Below are 20,127 nucleotides of genomic sequence, written 5' to 3'. Positions count from 1 at the left end.
CTATTCATGCATGAATCTTTGTCAGGAGGTGCCCAGAGTTCTGTAGGTTGTTTTTCTTTAAAATATCGGTCATTGTATATACTATTTTCCTGGTACACTTCATTCTGTATCAGTTCATACTATTCTTCCCAGGTTTCTCTCAAGTCACCTTTTCTTATGTTTTCAATAATATTACATTCATATAACAGTATGTTTAGTTTATAGGTAACCCCTTACTTTCCAATTCTTTGCCTTCACAAAAAAAAAAGCTGTATAAACTTTAAAAAAAATAGCTTTTTTTCCTTTTGCTTTGTTGCTTTGATACAGCTGGATCAAAGGATTTTCACAATTTAGTAACATTTGGGGCATAGTTCCAGTTGTTTTAATTTGATATGTCGTAACAACAAATTGAGAGATCAGTCTTATTGTTTTTAGAAGAATTGTTCTTAATTACTGTTTTCTTTTAAATTTTGAATTATAAAGCAATTTCATTGGAATTGGGAATTCTGAGATGCAAAATTGCTAATGTTTAGTTAACTTTAAATTTGAACTCTTATGTGTTTCAAAAGAAGAGTCATTAGTTCAAATTTTGACTTTTTAAATGAAATCCATTGACCAATAGCATACTTGGGCCTACTGTTGGTTTGAAAGTTAGGGATGAGCAGCACAATTAATTTGTGAAAAAGTTTAATGGGAACTGGTTTTTGGTTAATTAGTTTTCAAAGTAAAATTACTTTGTATTTGAAGGGTTAATGGGCTGTTAAGTGTGACTATTTGATACTAAATAGGCTTTTGCTGTATAAGTCACAACTATTATAGATTATATAACCAAAGTTATCTTTCTAAAAATATTTTATTTTTCCAAATACATGCAAAAAATGTTTTCACCATTCACCATTACAAAGCTTGGTGTTTCAAATTTTTCTCCCTCTCTTCCCAAGACAGCAAGCAATCCACTATAACTTAAACATGTGCAACTCTTCTAAACATCAAAAAGAAAAAATCATCAAAAGGGTGAAAAAACACAAGAGGAAAAAACAAGCAAACAACCAACAACAAAAAGATGAAAATACCATGCGTTGATCCCAAAGTTATCTTATACCCTGGATAATTATTATTATTGGTGACTTATTTAGCCATAGATAGCTGCTCTGGAACTTTACAAGTTAAAGCATTTGCTGTTCTTTTCTCCACATCATTTCTTTTCTTTAAAGAATATTTTCTGTAAGATGGTTATTGGGGGAGGGGGGTAAACGACACAACTGTGAATCACATGTTGCTGATAAGGGTCAGATCTTTAAGACAAGTATGGAACTAATACAGAAGTGTGTGTGTGTGTGTGTGTGTGTGTGTGTGTGTTTGTTTGTAATAAAGAACCTTTTCTCATTGGATGAGTGATCAAGAAATAATAAGTGATTTATAACAGTTCAACAAGGTGTGGGAATAAATGAAGAAATAAAACATCACTTCTTATGAATGGCAAGCACTTCAAATGTTCAACCACAAATTTAATTTAAAATAATATAAGAGGTAGCTAAGTAGCACAGTAGTTAGTGTTGGACCTGGAGTCATGAAGACTGACCTGAGTTCAAATCCTGCCTCAGATACTTAATTGGTATACCTGGGCAAGTTTTTTAACTTTTCTGAGCCCAATTTCTTTATCTATTAATTGACCATAATAACTACCTCAGTTTTACGGGGCTGCTACAAGGATCAAATTGACACAGTAAATTAAATAATATAATGTAAATGTTTGCTATTATTGACATTCTCTATATTACCCACAAAATCAAGGAAGAGGAGATAAAAAGAAACTTTTTAGAGTAACTTTAGTGTTTAAAGTACTTGGGGGTCTACCTATCAGGACACACATGGAAAGCTTATAAATATTAGAGAATAGAGACCTAAATAACTGGAGAAATATTAATTACTCATGACTATGCTGACTATTGAAGATTGATTTAGAAAACCACAAATTAACATTTGTAATAATGTATTTTTATGCATTTTGCTAAATATTTCCCAGTTACATTTTAATCTGATTCTTTTCTATTTCTACCCCCTCTAAGTTGTATATAGTATACAGCACAAAAAACCCAGTAGGGGTAATAATTTACAATTTGACAAAAATTCCTTGGAAGACTGGAACATACTGTGCCAGAAATTAGATGTATACTAACATATATACCATATACTAAGTTATAAAATATTTATAAACATAAAATAAATATAGTAACATAAAAATGATAAAATGAACATAAAACACTATATACTAATTTAAACTTCATATGGATACATGGCATATAAAGAATGATATTATGAACAAATTAAAAGGAGTGAAGAAGAAAGTAACTTTTGGAGCTATGGATTAGAGACCCTTCATGGCTCAACAAAGTACAGTGAGGATCACAGAAGATAAAATTGACCATGTTGATCACATGAAATTGAAAAAATTAATTGGATAAACAAAACCACTGCTATTAAAATGAAAAGGAAAACAGAAATAGGAATTTTTTCTTATAGTTTGTATTTCCAAAGTCTATAAGATATAGATTCAAATTATTAGAACAAGACCATTTCCATAATAGAAAAATATTCAAAGGATAATAAACAGGTAGTTTTCTGAGAGAAAAAAATCCAAGCTAGCAAACAGACAATATGGCCAGTTAAAATAACTTCTAGGTACTACCTCACACCCATCAAAGAGAACAGAAAAAGAAAATTACAATTTTTGGAGAGGCTTTTAAAAAGTTGGCACACTAGTGCACTGTTGATAGAACTGTGAATTGCTCTAACCACTTTGGAAATCAGTTTGAAACTAGGCTTCCAAAGTCACTAGCCTGTGCTAGGCTTGTACCCTAAAGAAAATTTTTTAAAAAGAAAAGAATGTACAAAAATAGCAGCCCTCTTTGTACTAGTAAAAAACTGGAAACTAAGAGGGTGCCCATCAGTTGGGAAATTGCTAAAATAAACAATGTAATTGAATATTATTGTTAGTCACCTAGCATTTATTAAGTATTTCTGTGTATCATTGTGTTAATGATCCTAGGGATACAAAGAAAGGCCTCTGTTCTTTAGAATCAGATTTGAGACAACATGTAAACAAGTGCAACATGCAAAAAAGTGTATAAAGTTATATTATTTATATATAAAGTTATTTTATTTGTTGTTATTCATCATTCCTTTTCCAAGAGGACTAATGAACCAGTGAAGTTTGGAAGGTGATGTCTATTCTGGGAAGTGAATTGGATTTAAGGTAGGCAGAACCATGCAAAGTCACCAGCCTCTCTACTCCAGGGTCCTCTAGGTCCAGTGGCCAGATATAGATCAGGATTATTGGAGATAGCCCAGGATGCAGTGGGAGATCTTGACTTTTTCAAGCTAAAGACTTCCAGATCTCAGTTTGTCTGAGGCAACAACCATTCAAGTAATTAAAGGCTAGATAAGAAGGAAGGCAACAGATGGCCTAGTTTGCTTTCACAAAAGAATCAGTCTGGGAGTGGAAGATTCTCAGAGTTTCTGACTGAAACAGAAGATACATATATATATATATATATATATATATATATATATATATATATACACACACACATACACACACACACACACACATACACACAAAAGATAATTTGGAGTTAATCTCACTGGGAAGGCACTAGAATGAATGGGACAGGCTTCTTGCACAATGGGGGTTTAGAGCTTGGATGACTTGGAGGATGGTAGTACTCTTAATAGTAATAAGAAAGTTAGAAAAAAGGCAAAATTGGGGAGGAGAAGGAAAGAAGAGAATGGAGGGTTTCAGAGAAACCTGGGAAGATTTATCTAAAAATATTATTAAAAAAATTTGAGAGATTTCAATACAATGACTAACCCATGATTCTAGTGAAATGCTACTCAGCTCCTGACACAGGTAATGGATTCATTGCACAGATTGAGCCATATATTTTATGACTTAGCCAATATGGGAATTTGTTTTGTTTGATACTGCCTATTACAAGGATTTTATTTTTGTATTTTTTAAATTGGGGGTATGTGAGAGAGAAATTAAATACTTCTCTTCTTTCATCCCTCAAGTTTGAAGATGAGAAGATTTGGTTTATGATAGTGGTCCTCATCCCTCCCAAACTTCTTCCCCACAAAAAAGAGAAGAGGGTCACAGAAGTGGTCTGTTTTGTCAAATGCACAGAATACATTGAGATCAGAAGGAATTTATATATAGGCAAAATAGATTTATGGATACATGGTAACTTTATTATGTATTTGGGAGGAAAGTCACATTGTACAGAGTGGAGAACTACAGTTTCATAGGCATCCTTCCTTTTCTGATCTACAGAAATGCCTATTTTATATGTTGCTAAGGTCAGAATTTTAAAATAAGTACAGTTTGCCTTCTCTATATCTTACTTTTTCCATTTATATTATTTTGGTGTATGAATGTTCTTTTGATTTTGCTTTATTTTCCCTTATTCAATAACAAGTCTTTTATGTTTGAGTAACACATATTTTAGATTTCTAATGGTGTAATAATATATCCTTATGTTTATATACTGAAATTCATGCAGCATTCCCCAACTGATAGATATCTACTTTCTTTCCACAAAAAAGTGCTATTATAAATATTTTGGGTTATATATTGACCTTTTCTATAAGCATTTGAACTGTTTGTGCTATATATTCAGTAATAGGATTGTTGTAGGTAAGAGTAAGAACAGTTGAATCACTTTTCTTACATAACTGAATATTCACAATACACAAATATACCAACAGAGTATAATTTGCTCCCATATGCTGTGTTCCTCTAGACTCTTTTTAGTAGAGACTGCTTTCTTTTTGGGTCAGGAATTTGAATGGTTAAATTTTATAAATTGATATAATTTACTATTTTTGGCATATATTTATTTCAAGCACCAGTGATTTAATGAAGTGAGGGTATTTCCTCCATTAATAATGATTCCAGCTTCTCCATATCTCAGTTTTTATGAGTTGGCTATTGTTCACAATATCTGATTGCCAGTTGTGTGGCAATAAATATCTTGAAGCTGGGATGAGAGGGTCTATAGGCTGTGGTGGCATCTTCCTGGGCCAGCTCTTAGCTCTCTAGCTAGTAGGGGGAATTGTGTAGGTCTTCCTTAGTCTCCTCCATGCCAAGAAAAAGCAGTGGTTTATTGTGGTTTGGGGACAAATTCATCCAATTAATACTCAATTTACATCTTGTTGGAATTGGTTCCTTTGGCAATCCTCAACTGATATTTTTCCTGTTTAGTGCAAAATATCTTAGTAATTTTGAGATGTCTGCAGTGATTGATTTTTCCTTTTTATTTAAAGTTATTTCAAATAAAAAAGTGTCACATCATTGTCTGACCTACAGAACTAGAGAATGCTTATTTCCTCTTAAAATTGTCTGGCAATGAACTGAAATTGTTCTTTTTTTTAAGCTTTTATGTGATAAAATTTCATAATTTTTGTTTTTAATACTCTGATTTGGTATATCTCCCACAATTTGATTTGTAGTTTTATAATAGTCATTTTTCATTTCTGGTGATTTTACATGAAAATTATTTTATCCAGGGCACTAAATTACTATTTAAAAGAATAGGGAACAGTGTTGTACAGTGAAAAGTTCTAGATGTAAAGTCAGAAAACTTAGGTCTGAATCTTGATCTGTTACTTTAGGAACCTTGGGCAAGTCAGTTAATTATGCTAGGCCTCAGTTTCTTTATTTCTAAAACTCTAGGGTAGTGTACCAAGTTACCTTTAGAGATTTAAATCTGTAATCACTCTTTATGTGTATGGGGGGGACAGGGATATTGGAGGGTGGGAGTGATGAACTTATTTTAGTGCCCTTTTTACTTTATTTTGATTCAGTTTATTGTGTCTCAATCTCATTTTTGTATTTATTGATAATTTTCCCTCTATTAATGGAGATAATTAACTTTATCATATTCTCCCAGATATAGAATATCAGTCCCTAGCTAGTCTCCTAAATTCCAGGCCTCAGTCACCAACTATCTTGATCATCTTTAAGTGGAGTGTCCTGTAGATATTTTAGACATGTAGTGTCAGGGTTATCCTTGTCTTCTCATACATTCCACATTTATGATCTATTTCTAAATATTTTCATTTCAGCTTTCAAAACCATCCCTTGTGTGCTTTCCCTTTTTTTCTACTCATGTAGTCACCACCCTAATTCAGGGCTTTACTGCTTTTCACCTAGACCATCACCATGATCTTTTTGCCTTAAAATTCTCCTAGCACTAATCCATCCTGCACTCAACTGCCAAAGTGATTTTCTTAAAATATAGGTCTGTGGATGTTTTACTCTCACTCATTCAACTCCAGTGTTTCCTTATGACCACCAAGATCAGGGATAACACGCTGTTTGGCATTTAATGCTTGTCATAATCTGGTCCCTTTCTACCTTTCTGGTAGATACTTTCCTTCCCTCCACATAGTCTATAATCCAGTTACAGTGGCCTTTTTGCTTTACTTCACACGTGATCTGCATAATGTTTGCATGCCGGACTAGTTCCAGTCCCTGGAAGGAGCCCCTGTCTCCTTGCTTCCCTTGGCTCCTTTAAGACTCAGCCCAAATTCTGCCTTCAGGAGACCTTACCTACTTCCGTATTCTTGTCCCTCCAGCAGCTATTGCCTGTTTCTTCTTGAGATTCCTTTTCAGCTCTTGTGTATATGTTTTATGTGCATCTCCATTATTTTTAGTTATTTTTACCATTAGAAGGTGAGCTTGAGAACAAGGAGGACTCTGCCTTTCTTTGTATTCTTGGTTCTTAGCATAGTGACTGGCACACAGAAAGTGCTTAGTAAATGCTTGTCTGAGGGGCACTGAGAGAGAAATTGTCACTTGCCTGTGATGACAGCCAGTATAAGTCAGAGATGAGACCTGAAACCAGGTCTTCTGGTTTTAGAAGATGGTCTCTATCCATTATGCTAGGGTTAATAACTCTTTTTATTATGGAAAAATTTAATGTAATTGATTATTATAGTGACAAAATCATAAGCCTTTAGTTATTTATATCATGATGTTTTTAAGGTATATGCTAGACTAAAATGTTTTTCTTTCCATTTTTAAAGTGTGATGTAAGTCTATTGGATAATATGATTAAAAGTGAATTTTTATATTATTTGGCTGCTGGGTTAAGGTAGTTTGATAAAATAGGCTATTTATTTAAACAATTAGCATTTAGTTAAGCAACTATAATGTACTTCTATTGAATTATTAAAAATTCTTTTGTCCACTATTTGGAAGCCTATAAACAAGTAGTGGGAAATAACAAAGCAGCTATTGGAGTATCTCATAGTATATTTTACTTGGGATGCCCACTTTCTTGTATTTATTTATTTTACTTTCTGGTTAATTAAATTTGAAGAACAACAAGTTAAACTGTTTTTTTCCTTCTGATAAGATTTTTGTTTTTTGTTTTTTTGTTTTTTAAACTTTTTAGAACATTCTTGAGTCTTTGGAAGCCCCGGAGACCCTGGCTGATGTACCTGAACATGTGTTTCGAGGACTTCCTGAGGAAGTGAGGCTTTTTCCATCTGCTGTTGACAAGGCACGGATTGGTGAGTAACAGAGTTAGGAAGAAACATTAGACAAAGTTTAGCAACAACAATAAAAAATTTAGTAACCTTGGAATGCTATCTAATTTTTCATATTTTAAGATAAGGGAATTTTCTACATATTTATTGTCTGACTTGAATAGATGAAATTATAGCTAAGAACTTTACAATCTACATCTCAGGTTGAAAATGAATTGAAATGAGACAGGAAACTTTAAAAAATTACTTGAAAAGAACGTAAGATTAAAAATAAGATTATGCCACAGTACTTAAAAGTTTCTCTTTGAATAGCAAATGATAATAGCCCATTCCCTTTATAGAGTCCTTTACAATTTTTACTGTACTATCATAAATACCACTTATAAATATCATAACTATCCTTATAATAATCCTATGATTGGACAAGTCTTTCTATAAACAGATAAGGAAACTGACCAAATTAGACTAGTATGTGTTAGGTGAATTCATTAGATATAGAATATATTAAATATATTAGATATAGAATTATTGACTTGTAACTTGAAAGTTGTTGGCTTTCCTTGTAAGACAGAGAAAGGGAAGTGGGTTGGTAATACAATTAGGTGAATTCACATAGCAGAAAGAGTTGATTAATTAGTGATCATGGCCATGCTGTTGTCACCCAAGGGTTCTTTCTGGTCCTTATTTTATCCCAGAGTAGTAGATGTGGATAGATTAAGTGAGAGTTTTTTAAAGATGAGGGAGACATAGGCATATTTGTAAGCAGTAGGGGCTGAGCTAGCAGACAGGGAGAAATTGAGGGTAAGTGGAGGTGACAGTGGGGAAGTCTGCTGGAGGAGATGGCAAAGAATAAGAGGAAAGGTCTTTGTGTTTGAGGCAAAGTGAAGAGGAAATGAAATTTATATAAAAAAGATACAGATAAAAATTTAAAATTTGTGTGATACATTCTGCAAATTCCCTAGGAACCAAATTCAAACCACTTGGCCTATGATTTACTGATTCCATTTGCTTCTCTTTCTCAAAATTGGGAGACCTGCCTTTTTTAGGCCTTCAGTATTCTCAGGTTGTGTATGGTCTCTCAAAAATCAAAGTGTAAGTAGCTTGGCAAGTTTGTCCTCTGTTTCTCACTCAAGAAAGTGCTTGTGAGGGCCCAGCGGGCCGTTGCTCCCCCTCTTCCTCAATGCTCCAGCACGGGGATCTTTTTTTTGATCCTCATCAGAGCTACAAATGACTTGGCTCCTTTTTCTTCCTTATTAATTTCCATGCGCCGTGATTTTACACACTCTTGATACTAGTCTTGTCTCACCATGTCACAATTTGCTACCCATACCCAGTTGCTTGCCCTTCCATCTTCTTTTTAAAATCAGAACCAATTGGGGAACTTCTTTCACATCCATTTCTGGCTCTAGGCGACATGTTCTTCCTCATTGTACTGGTTCCTCTTTGTGGCTTTAGAATTTCATTCTTGAGAACTTCCTCTCCTTCCTGGTATGATTTTTCTATTAAGATAGCCTACAAAATCTCAATTATTCCTTATCTATATTCTTTGAAATTTGCTTTTAATCTAGGTGTCACTAAAAATTAGTAAAAGCAGTTTAGACTAAAATATGGTTGAGTAAGGACTCAACTTAATATTAAATAAACATCAGAAGCAAAATGGGAGGAAGGGCCTTAAGAAAATATATTCTATTTTATTCTGTATTATATGAAAATGAGTTCTCTTGGATTGTTTATCCGAGCATATTAACAAATCTGTGCTATTACTAGGTACACAAATTGTAAAATATCAATGTACAGTGTAAGTGGCATGAACCAAGTCAGGGTCCTAGATCCTCCCTTTCTATTCTTGCCTTACCCTATGACAACTGGTCAAGACAAAGAATCCTTAAATAGTAGAGACAGGGAGGTCAGGTAATTTTTCTAGGCCCCTGACTAAAGCACATCTCCTCATCACATGTCTCTAGGCTTTTGTGCAGGCTGTCCCCCAGGACTGAAATGCTTTCTTGCCTTAGCTCTGCCACTGTGAATAAATTTCTGGATTCTTTCAAAGCTCAACTGAGGTACTACCTCCTACACAAAGCTTTTTCTCCAGTTGCTGTTTCCTTCCCCTGAAATGACTTTGTATATGTTTTGTATTTATATGTGTGTGTACTTCTTATTTCTCCCAATAGAATGTAACTTCTTTTGTTTATGTCTCTATATTTCCATTGCTTAGGATAAAGCCTAGCACTTAGGGAACATTTAGTGCTTTTTGAGTGAATAGATTTAGAGATGAGAACCAAAGATGTCAAAAGGCAATTCTCATGGCTTATTTGATCTTGAGTTGTATTTAAAATAGTAATTTCTAAGAGTAAGAAGAATATAATCCTGGAGTACTCTTCTAGTCAGACCACATTTAGAGCATGGTTTTATGTTTTTTTTTTTTTTTTTTTTTTTTTTTTAATTCTGGGTTTAATTAATTGTTTAATTGTAAGAAGGACATTGATGAGTTGGAACATATCAAAGAAAAGGTTGGAGCCAGGAAGGTGAAGGACTTACAGTTCATGACGTATGAGGATTCTTTGAAAGAATCAAAGGTGTTGTTTGACTTAGAGAAGGTAAATCTTGGAGGAACATGGTGGCTGTCTTCCAAGAATGCCTAACATATGGTAGAGGTTTAATGGTTTAATTGATAATATATGTGAAGGAAATTAATATGATAGAGGGTTTAGATTTATTGTGCTTTCCTGGAGAGAACAGACCTAAAAACTACAGAGGCAAATTTAAGCTTGAAATAAGATAAAACCTGCTAACAGAGCTCTCCCAATGGATAATCACTTGCCTTGGAAAATATGGGTTCTTTTTTATTGAATGTTTATAAGGAGAGGTTGGATGGACATTTGTGGTAGTTTATTTAGATACCATTTGTCCCAAGTGGTGTCTAGCATTATTTGATCTTTCAGAGGAGGCAAAGTATTCATTTACAGATTAATAATAAAGTTTCAGTTGTAAAATTTGGCAAACTTGTGACAGAATGTGGTAACTCACCTTAAATTTTGTTTACAATTCTTAGCAAACAAAACCATAACATTACAGGAGAATTTGAATGGTTACTAAACCAGTAATAATGCATTTTTGATAGAAGATTTATTCAAATTATTCATAGGTTCATTAGCTTAAAAGTTGTAAAGGAATCTTATCTATTGTAATTCCCTTGTTTTATGGAGAAAATATAGAACCAAAGAATAGAAGTGAATTTTAACTCAAGTTCATATGGTTAATAGTAAGGAGAACTGCAATGTGAGTTTGAGTCCTTTGACTTCAACTTTTGATTGAGTAGTTTATTCCATAAATACTGAAACTTTTTGTATTTAAAGTACTTTTTCATAGAAATTATAGAGGGCCAGAATTCTGGAGAAGTATACTTGAAATGAGGATACTTACAAGGTGTTAACTCAGTGGAATTGATGAGATGATGGTTCTTTAGAATACATATACTTAGTATTTAGCATGGTAATGTAATGATTCTCTAGTTCACACATAATCAGTATGCTGTAATGATGTAATTACAACAAGGTATATAAGGACTAAGAAGGACTGGAAAGGAGACATTCCATTTTTTGACCATCCTCATGATGGCTCTTCTGCCTCCTGCACTCCTCCACTAAGATCAAGACTGGGTCAGAATAAAGACTCTAGACTCTATTCCTGACCATCCTTGTGGTGACTATCCTGCTGAGACCAAGGCTGGTCAGAAGGACCTCCAGAAAGCTAGCCTGAATATTTCAGGAAATCTTGCAAAATATTTTGAAAATAATTGTTTTCTCTTGATTATTCAGTCACCATCACTTACCTGCACTACTGTGCTGGAGTACAGTGATATTACTAGGCATTATTGAGGTATATAGGACTATTTGTCTGCATACAAAATAGCTCTATGTAGCTATGCATTTCAAGTTCTGTCTCTGGTGTTTCCAGTGTTTTCCTTCTTATATGGTCACGCTGACATTTGTTTGTTCTGATAGGGAGAACACCACAGGAATATATATATATATATATATTCATTCGGTAAGTTTTAATAAAAAATAAAACAGTACAAGTTCTCTTAATCTGCTGGGGAATTGAAATTACTTCCACTTGCTAGTTAAGAATTTGTATGAAATAACTGTGGAAGGGATCCTCTACCAGAAGGACAATACATACGCTGTGGGGCAGCATGGACTTTGACATTTCCTTGGGCTGCCAGGGGAAGCCTTTTGGGGAAGTTTCTTTCCTGCTTTGCTTTTCATAGATGGGGCTGGATGAGTAAGGTGCTACTCTGTGAAATACTGTCTTGTTATTTTAATTTTGTTTCACAGTTTTTGATTGAACTAAGTTTATGAATGGGTCAGCATTGACCAGTAAGTTACAAAGCTAGGAAAAGATCCCCTAAGTGATGGTTTCAGTTTTGTTTAGCATTTAGATCTGACCTATTCCTAATTAATTATGCATATTTAGATTGAATGTAATTAATTTATGTAAATGAAAGGCTTTCAGTTAATAATGTGGTGATTTGCTCATACTAAGTTGTCTTACAAAATAGTATCTCTCCTTTAAATATAATGCAATTCTATTTAAAATATAATATTTAGCTTTGTGATTATAATATAAAATATATACCCTTGATAGCTTAAGATATGTATACTTTATATTTATTTTATATTTAATTTATACTTTAACATATTTAACATGTATTGGTCATCCTGCCATCTAGGGGGTGGTGGGGAGGAGGGAAAAAATTGGAACGAAAGGCTTGGCAATTGTTAATGCTGTAAAATTACCCATGCATATAACTTGTAAATAAAAAAAAAAACTATTTAAAAAAACAAAACAAAACAACAACATGTAATATTACATAGGCTCTCTTGAGATGGAAATTGGTTTCATATTTTGAATCTTCTTAGGTTCTGCTATGCATATGACAATTTTTTCTTTTTCTGGTTTATTTTTGTTTTAATAAATGAATTTTTAAAAAATTAAAAAAAAAGATATGTATACTTTTTTCTTCATAATAAAACAATTTTTTGTTCCCATTTTTTAAATGAAATTTTACTTTTATGCTAAGCTAGCCTTTTTTGATCTTTCCTTATTCACTTTTTGAAATTTGCATCTATTTTTACTCTTAAAAAACAATAACCCAATCTGTTTGTTGTTGATTTTTACCTATTAGGTGTCTGGGCTGCAAAGCCAATTTTAAAAGGGAAAAAGTTTGGCCCATTTATTGGTGACAAGAAAAAAAGATCTCAGGTGAAGAACAATGTGTACATGTGGGAGGTGAGTATACACAGGGTTCTGAGCCAAGATATGAATAAGGGTTGCATGCAATCTTTTTTTAACATATGATTTTTTTTCTCCCTGAATATTTGATATTTCTTAATATATTTTTAATCCTTCCCTCCTTACATTTTAGATTCTTAGATGTAAAGCAAGGAATGTTTGTTTACAGTATATGAAAAGTTTTTCCTTGAAGCACAAATAAGAGCTTGTGCAATTATTTTGCTCGTGAAGCTGAAACTTGGCCTTTTTCTGCAGTAATGATCAGCTTTGGTTTTTTTGTTTACCCTGTTTGTAGGCTTTGCAGTAAGAGCTTGACCTCCTGTGAAGTGGTCTTGTACTTTATAGAACTCTATATATGTATTGTGAAAAACAGTTTGGTTCAAATTTAAGAATTTTTAGGAATTCTAAAATTAGGAAAAATTAAGATGCAAGATTTGTCTTAATTTCAAAGGAAAGGGTATTTTAGTATTTTTCTTTCATTTAGTTTTACAGGTATTTTAAAAGTACAGATGTTTTTTCTTTGAACTGTTTTTTTTTTTTTCCCCCTGAGGCAATGGGGTTTTAAGTGACTTGCTCAGGGTCACACAGCTAGGCAGTTAAGTGTCAGAGGTAATATTTCAACTCTGCTCCTCCTTACTTCAGGGCTGGTGCTCTATCAACTGCACTACCTAGCTTCCCCTTTGAACTGTTTTTTAAAAAATCTGCAAAATGGAAATAATATCAGCAGTACCTGATGTGGTGGTTGTAAATCTCAACTGAAGCATTTTGCAAACTTAAAATAGTACATAAGTATGGGGGGAGGGAAAGGGGAAAATGTTGTTATATGTAGTTATGTGTTATAATGGGAGTGCTTGGCTTTGGAGTCAGAAATTCCCAAGTTTGAATCCAACTTCTTATACTTCCTAGCTGTGTGAGCTTGGACAAGTTACTTAACCTGTTTGCCTTAATTTTTTCATATGTAGTATTGGAATAATAAGAGCACTCACCTGAATGATATGAGAATAAAATAATACAATGAATTCTCAACTTTTGGGGGGTAGTGTTCCTAGAAAATGGCATAAAAATAAAAAAAACATGAAATGTTGATACATTGAATCTACCGGAAATAAGGGCTTAATTTCCTGTGACCATCAAAGATTGTAGTCTTTAGCTAGAAATTGCTAAAAATGAGCCTTTCTGCATATAATTCTTTATAACAAAGCATCAGATAATATGCACTTTCTCTAACATAATAACCATGAAATAATCCTGAAATACAATATATAAGATAAAATTGGTAACCTGCAAAACATTTTTCCTGATTGTAATTCCTAGAATTCTCTGACCTTTTCTGCTAACATATCAATTGAAAAAGCCCCTCAAAATTGATTTTTAGACAATATTCATCTTTATAACACTTATCTGCAGTGTTATACACTACAGCAAATAAGATTCTTAAAACTAAAACTTTTTTTAACCTGAATTTTACTTCCCATTCTGTCAAATGGGCATTGTACTGGACTGCTGTAAACTGGTCTTCTTTGGCTATCCTCTGAAAATCATGAAAGAGGTTGCTGCGACTTTAGCTACTACTGTTGGAAAATACTAAGACTGGTAAGGGCTTGATGTCATCTCTGAAACTCTTTCCTTCATGGATAGTACATGGCATTGGTGATGGTGAAAGATGCACTAGCTAGATGTAATCCATCAGTGACATCTGCTTTGTGTGCTTAAGGATCTTGGAATATGGGAGCAAAGCAGAGCTTCGTAGAATACCAGCTCCTCCACAGACTTGTGTGTATCATACTGCTCATTTTTTTCTCTACTTCTGCAAATAAGCATGGATGTGCAGAGTTACCAATGTGAAAGTGAAAATAAGGTTGCAAAAAAAAAATTACACAAATGCTTGAAAGTGTAAGAGCTAAAGGTATGAATATTGAGGATTGACTATATGTTAAATGCTTTGAAAGCCTTAAAGTGCTCTAGAAGTGTTAGCAGTTAACTCTCCCTACCTGTTCAGATGAACAAGTGAAAATGGAGTCGCAAGTTACACAGAGTTTAGTACAGTGGGAAGAGACTTTTTTTCCCCCCAACTGATTGAAGAACAAGTATTTAAGTTCATTATAGAATCATAGAATTTGAGAATTGGAAGAGACTCATGTCCAATCTGTACATGAAAAGGAGCTCCTCTTATGATATACACAAATCATCAATGCCCTTAGAGTGCTTAGGGCTTATGCTGTTTTCCTCAGAATTTTCATGAAGAAAGAAATCTTTAAATTGTTATATTCTCAATATGAAGAAAGATGAAGTGCATTGTTTTCTTTCCTCTGTTGTCCTGTGGTGTTTATTTTTACCCTGCCTTAGTTGTTAATGTCATTGCTGCTAAGTCCTCCTATTAGGTTTCATGCCAGTGTGGAAGTGACTGAGATTTTGAGTGTGTGATGGGACCATAAAACCAGGGATGCTAAGGGGTTCTTGCAGTGGAGTGCATCCAGTCTTTCTTGTAAGCCTATTCATTCTGTAACAACAGTTTAATTTTTTTTTCCTATGTCCGTATCCTTTCTTAGTAATGAAGAGAGTCATTATTTTAAATGGGTAATTATGTGAGAGAATTGTAGAAGTAGAAATGAGGACTTTGGTAGCCAAGAAGTCTCCAAACTTTTGGTACAGAAAGCCAAATTTTAGAGTGTTAAAATTGCGTAGTAGTGGACAACCAATTATTGCAAATGCTGGTGAGTCATGGGAGATAATTCAGAAAAAATACCTTCAATTATATTCAGCAGAATTTTAAAACTGTTTCCTTTACATCCAAAACACAATTTCAAAATACATTGTTAACATAGCTTTTTTTTTTGGGGGGGGAGGGAGGAGTGGGAAAGGAGGCAGTTGGTATGTGCCCAGTCACACAGCTAGTAACTGTCTGAGACCAGATTTGAATTTGAACTCAGGTCTTCCTGATTTCAAGGCCAGTACTCTTATCCACTGCACCATCTAGTTGCCCAGAAATAAATAAATAGTACAATTTGGAATGCCATAACTTTTATTTAATACCATGTAATGACATAAATTTAATTTCAGTATTGTAAATTTTTTTGTTCAAAAGTTTACAATATTTTATTAAACACTAGACAAATTGAAATCTAGTTCTGTGTAAAATACATTTCTACATTTTGATTTGAAGCAACAAAGTAAAAGTGCTTGTTCACAAAAATGTGTGTTGGGTATTGTTAGAATTTTACAAGAACTTTTGCTGGGCAGTGGAAATTGATTTTTGCTACCTAGCAAATTAATGAAGATGAATAGCTATTATATGAGATATTTACTTTTTTATTGCCTAGTGACAAGCATAGTACTATACAATGAGTATACTTGGAAGTTCAATTTCATATACTGCCTTGCTTTTAACAATATTTACATATAAATTAATTTTTGTAAGAGAAGATTCTCTTCAGACTTTTTTTCCTACTAGTGGCATATCCAATAACACTCTGATTGAGATTACTGAATGATTGATCAGTTTTTCCAATCAGTGCATTTGAAATTCTTCCTGCTGGAAGTAAATGGAGGATAAATTTAAATTGGAAAATAACTTTAATACTTCAGTAAGTTTTTTTTTTTTTTTTTGTTTTGTTTTGTTTTTTTTTGTTTTTGGCAGAACATTTGTGAGGGTCTGCGATGCTTTCTAGACGACTTGTAATATGAATGCCTAGTGAACATAGTTTTCAAATAACCTGATACTGGGCTGTAAGAATGCATATGTTTGTCAACAGCTTGATTATGCAGCTGATGAAGTATGATTATAGGGTAATAGAAACAAGAGAATTACTCTGGTGCAGGTTACAGAATGTAAATGAAGGTATACCCATACATCTGGCTATTTATTGGGTTTGCTACTAAAATGCTGAATCTTTGGATGGTTTGGAAACTATTTGATGACAGGTTGACAAACTGCAAGAATATATCATGCTTAATTAGAAGTGGTCTGAAGTGAATGTAATCATTGCATGAACACTAAAGTTGTTTTGCAAATGGTCGTAATGGTTTCGTTTAAGTGATAATAATGTTTCAAACATGTACATACTTCAAAGATACATAGGAAAAATATATTTGTTGTCATTTATTGCTTAAGGGATAATTACAGAGTTTTTAACTCAAACTTCTTGGACTAGAATTAATCCCTAAATGGGAAACACTAGATCACAGCCTTCAAATTAGAATGGATATCATTCCTTAGAGGATATCAAGTCCAATACTTTGGTATTATAAAGAAATTGCAGCAAAGAGAAGTTAAATGACTTGCTCAATAGTACATCGTATCTGAGGCAGAATTGGAGTCAGGTCTTCCTAAGATCAAGTCCTTTCTCCACTCCATAATTTAGTTTCTTGGATTTTTAGTTTACATTCTGTATCTACATATTAATAAGTATTTAAGTGTCCACTATGTATCATATTATAGGTACTGGAAATACATGTAGAAAGAATGAAATAACATGTATAAAGAATGTACATGCTAGGAACTTTCATTCTAATGAGGGAGACATAAATATTCAATGAATACATAAAAATACAAGTATATATCAGGTAGTTAAATTCAGGGTTGGGAGAGTGGCTTCTTAATTGGTCTGTCTCTCCCTTTTTCATTTTGTTTTCTACTTAACTGCCAAATGGATATTCTCAAAGTACAACTTTAACTGTGCTGCTTCGCTGTTCAAAAGGTGTCACTGGCTTCTTATTTTCAGTAGGATAAAATACAGACACCTGTTTGATTTAAAAACAAAATACATTTCCTGCTGTAAGTAAAAAGGACCTACTTCCTACTTTTCAATAATTCATTCTTCTTTAAACTTGAAAACAAATGACCAATTGTTAAGTACACCTGGCAAAATTGGAAAAGTCTGTTAAAAATTAGATTTTGGCTAATGTTCTAAACCATATTCTATAATAATAAATCTTGCAAAATTGTCCTAATTCAATCTATCAACAATGCATTAATCTATCTCTATAACTCTTTTCAGTTCCTTTTCCAACATTGACTTTTGCATCTGATAATTTTTGTCTTTTTGCTGGATATGAGGTGAAACACTTTGGATTGTTTTGATTTTGCATTTTTCTTAATATTTGTAATTGAAAGCATTCTTTCATATGGTTGTTAATAGTGCACAGCTCTTTTCTGAAGAAATCTGTTTATATCTTCTGTTCACTTATCTGGTGAAAAATGACTTTTGATATTAAGTGTAACTGCTATTTTTTTCTCTTTTTATCACTTCTTAACTAACTAGATATACTTTTATTGAAGTATTTTTATTTCATGTTATCTATTCTATCTTTTAAAATAGTTTCTAGCCCTTGTTTATTTAAGGATACATTTTTGCAAAGTTGTAAAAGGTATATATAATCTGCTTCTCTTATAATTCTTAATGGTATAAACTTTAAAGTTCAAGTTGCTTATCAGTTTGAATTTATTGTTGAATATATGTAGAGTGGGCTTTTAAGCCTGATTCCTGCTAGACTGCTTTCCATTTTTCTAACAGCTCTCATCAAATAAGGAATTCTTTCCTAAGCAATTTATATTTTCAGGTTTATCATTGAATTTCATTATTTGTTTCTCCTTTGTTAAATCCATTCCATTGATATACTTTAAAAAAAATTAATATTAAATGATTTATTGAATCTTGCTTTATACTGTTGTTTGCAGTTTGGAAGTCTGTTCCCTTTTCCCATATTTTCCCATTATTTCTTTTGATATTCAGCATTTTTTGTTTCTTCAAATTTCATTACTTCAGAAACTTCCATATGATAGTAGTTGTATTCTCAGCCTTTATTAATTGAAAAAATGTGATAAAAAGCTATTATGAATTAATTTGTGTTGAAAAGATAATTTATATTAACTAGAATCTAAATCTCTTTTGAAAAATAGAAATAAACTTGTTTTTAACAAGGTGTATTTGTTCTTACTGTTCTAAATCATAAGGCTCCTTTTGTTAGAGGTAAGAAAACTCAAAATAACAAATTGCTATTTTATGCACCTGGGCCTCAGCACTTTGAAATAATTATGTTGGTCCCCACATTAGGACTTACTGTTCTAAATAATAGAAGCAACTCCTGTTGGCTAGGGTAGTCAGTTATATTTCCTGTCTCACAAAATTGTGAGGGAAGTTCTCTGTGTATTATAAAGTATTATGTGTTAAATTGTAAGGTACCACATCTATAACAACACCAATGATAATAATTTTTTTTTTTAGGTATATTATCCAAACTTGGGATGGATGTGTGTCGATGCCACTGATCCAAAGAAAGGGAATTGGCTTCGGTATGTGAACTGGGCCCGATCAGGAAAGGAGCAAAATCTTTTTCCACTGGAAATCAACAGGACCATTTACTATAAAACTTTGAAGGTATCCTTTGTCTCCATTGTTCAAATGCCATTTTTATAAAGAAAATCTGTGTATATGTATGCTTATGTGTGTATAAAATATTTATTACTACTGTCTTTTGTTTTTGATGAGCAAAAGTTGGATAGTTTTTGTTTTTACCTCTGACATGTACTAGCAGTCTTCCTGTGGACAAGTCACTTAAGCCTGCAGTATGATAGGCAATTCTGAGAGACTATAAAACAGAGAAATTACCAATCTGCAACTGTATTGGTATCTGCATTGGGAGAACTTCTTTCTTTCTTCCTGCATCAATGAAATCACAGGTTCCTATTTTCTGTTTTATATTCACATTCTGTTATATTCACACTCCTCTGTAACAAATTAAATTTACCATAATAAAAAAGGCCATAATTTCTTATATCATAGTAATATTCCATTTACCTTTATGCATCTCATTTTGTTTAGCAATTATTCAGTCACTGGGTATTAACTTTGCTTCTAGTTTGTTGCTATTGGGGAAAATATAGTACATAGAAATTATTTTGGTGTATATGGGTGTGTTCTCTTTGTTGTTGATCTCCTTTGGGTTATGCGCTTAGGCAGTAGATATTCTGGGTCAAGTGATATGGACATTTTAGTCATTTTTTTGCTTCCAAATTGAAATTAAGAATTATTTGAACAAGTTATTTCTTCACAAGCATATATTAGTGTACTTGTTTTGTCACAGGTCATCCAACATTCACTATTTTATTTTTGCTAATTTTCTGGGTGTGACATGAAACATTTCTCTTCTTGGTAAATTAGGATCTTTTTTCTTGTGGTTGTTTGTGATTCTTCTGAGAACTATTTATTCATATGCTTTGCCTGCCTACTATAATGAAATGACTTTTAGTCATATATTTCTGTTAGTTCTCTATATTTCCTGCTTATTAGATCCACATCA

General features: G+C 32.9%; 1 protein-coding gene across 3 annotated transcripts in view; it reads left to right on the top strand.

The window, feature by feature from the left end:
* Positions 1–20,127, top strand: part of PRDM2 (PR/SET domain 2) — a 189,753-nt gene that overhangs the window by 32,057 nt on the left and 137,569 nt on the right. For 2 of the 3 annotated variants that reach the window (XM_031962828.1, XM_031962827.1), the window contains exons 3-5: positions 7,440–7,557; positions 12,722–12,825; positions 19,053–19,205. In XM_031962828.1, the coding sequence (XP_031818688.1) occupies positions 7,440–7,557; positions 12,722–12,825; positions 19,053–19,205 (375 nt within the window). Of the gene's footprint in view, positions 1–7,439; positions 7,558–12,721; positions 12,826–19,052; positions 19,206–20,127 lie in introns of those variants that run through there. The other variant, XM_012545645.2, reaches the window with a different exon arrangement.

The sequence above is a fragment of the Sarcophilus harrisii genome, chromosome 3, assembly GCF_902635505.1.
Source record: "Sarcophilus harrisii chromosome 3, mSarHar1.11, whole genome shotgun sequence".
In the NCBI taxonomy this organism is placed as follows: Eukaryota; Metazoa; Chordata; class Mammalia; order Dasyuromorphia; family Dasyuridae; genus Sarcophilus; species Sarcophilus harrisii.
Note: the sequence above shows the minus strand (reverse complement) of the source record. Positions and strands in the feature narration are given on the sequence as shown.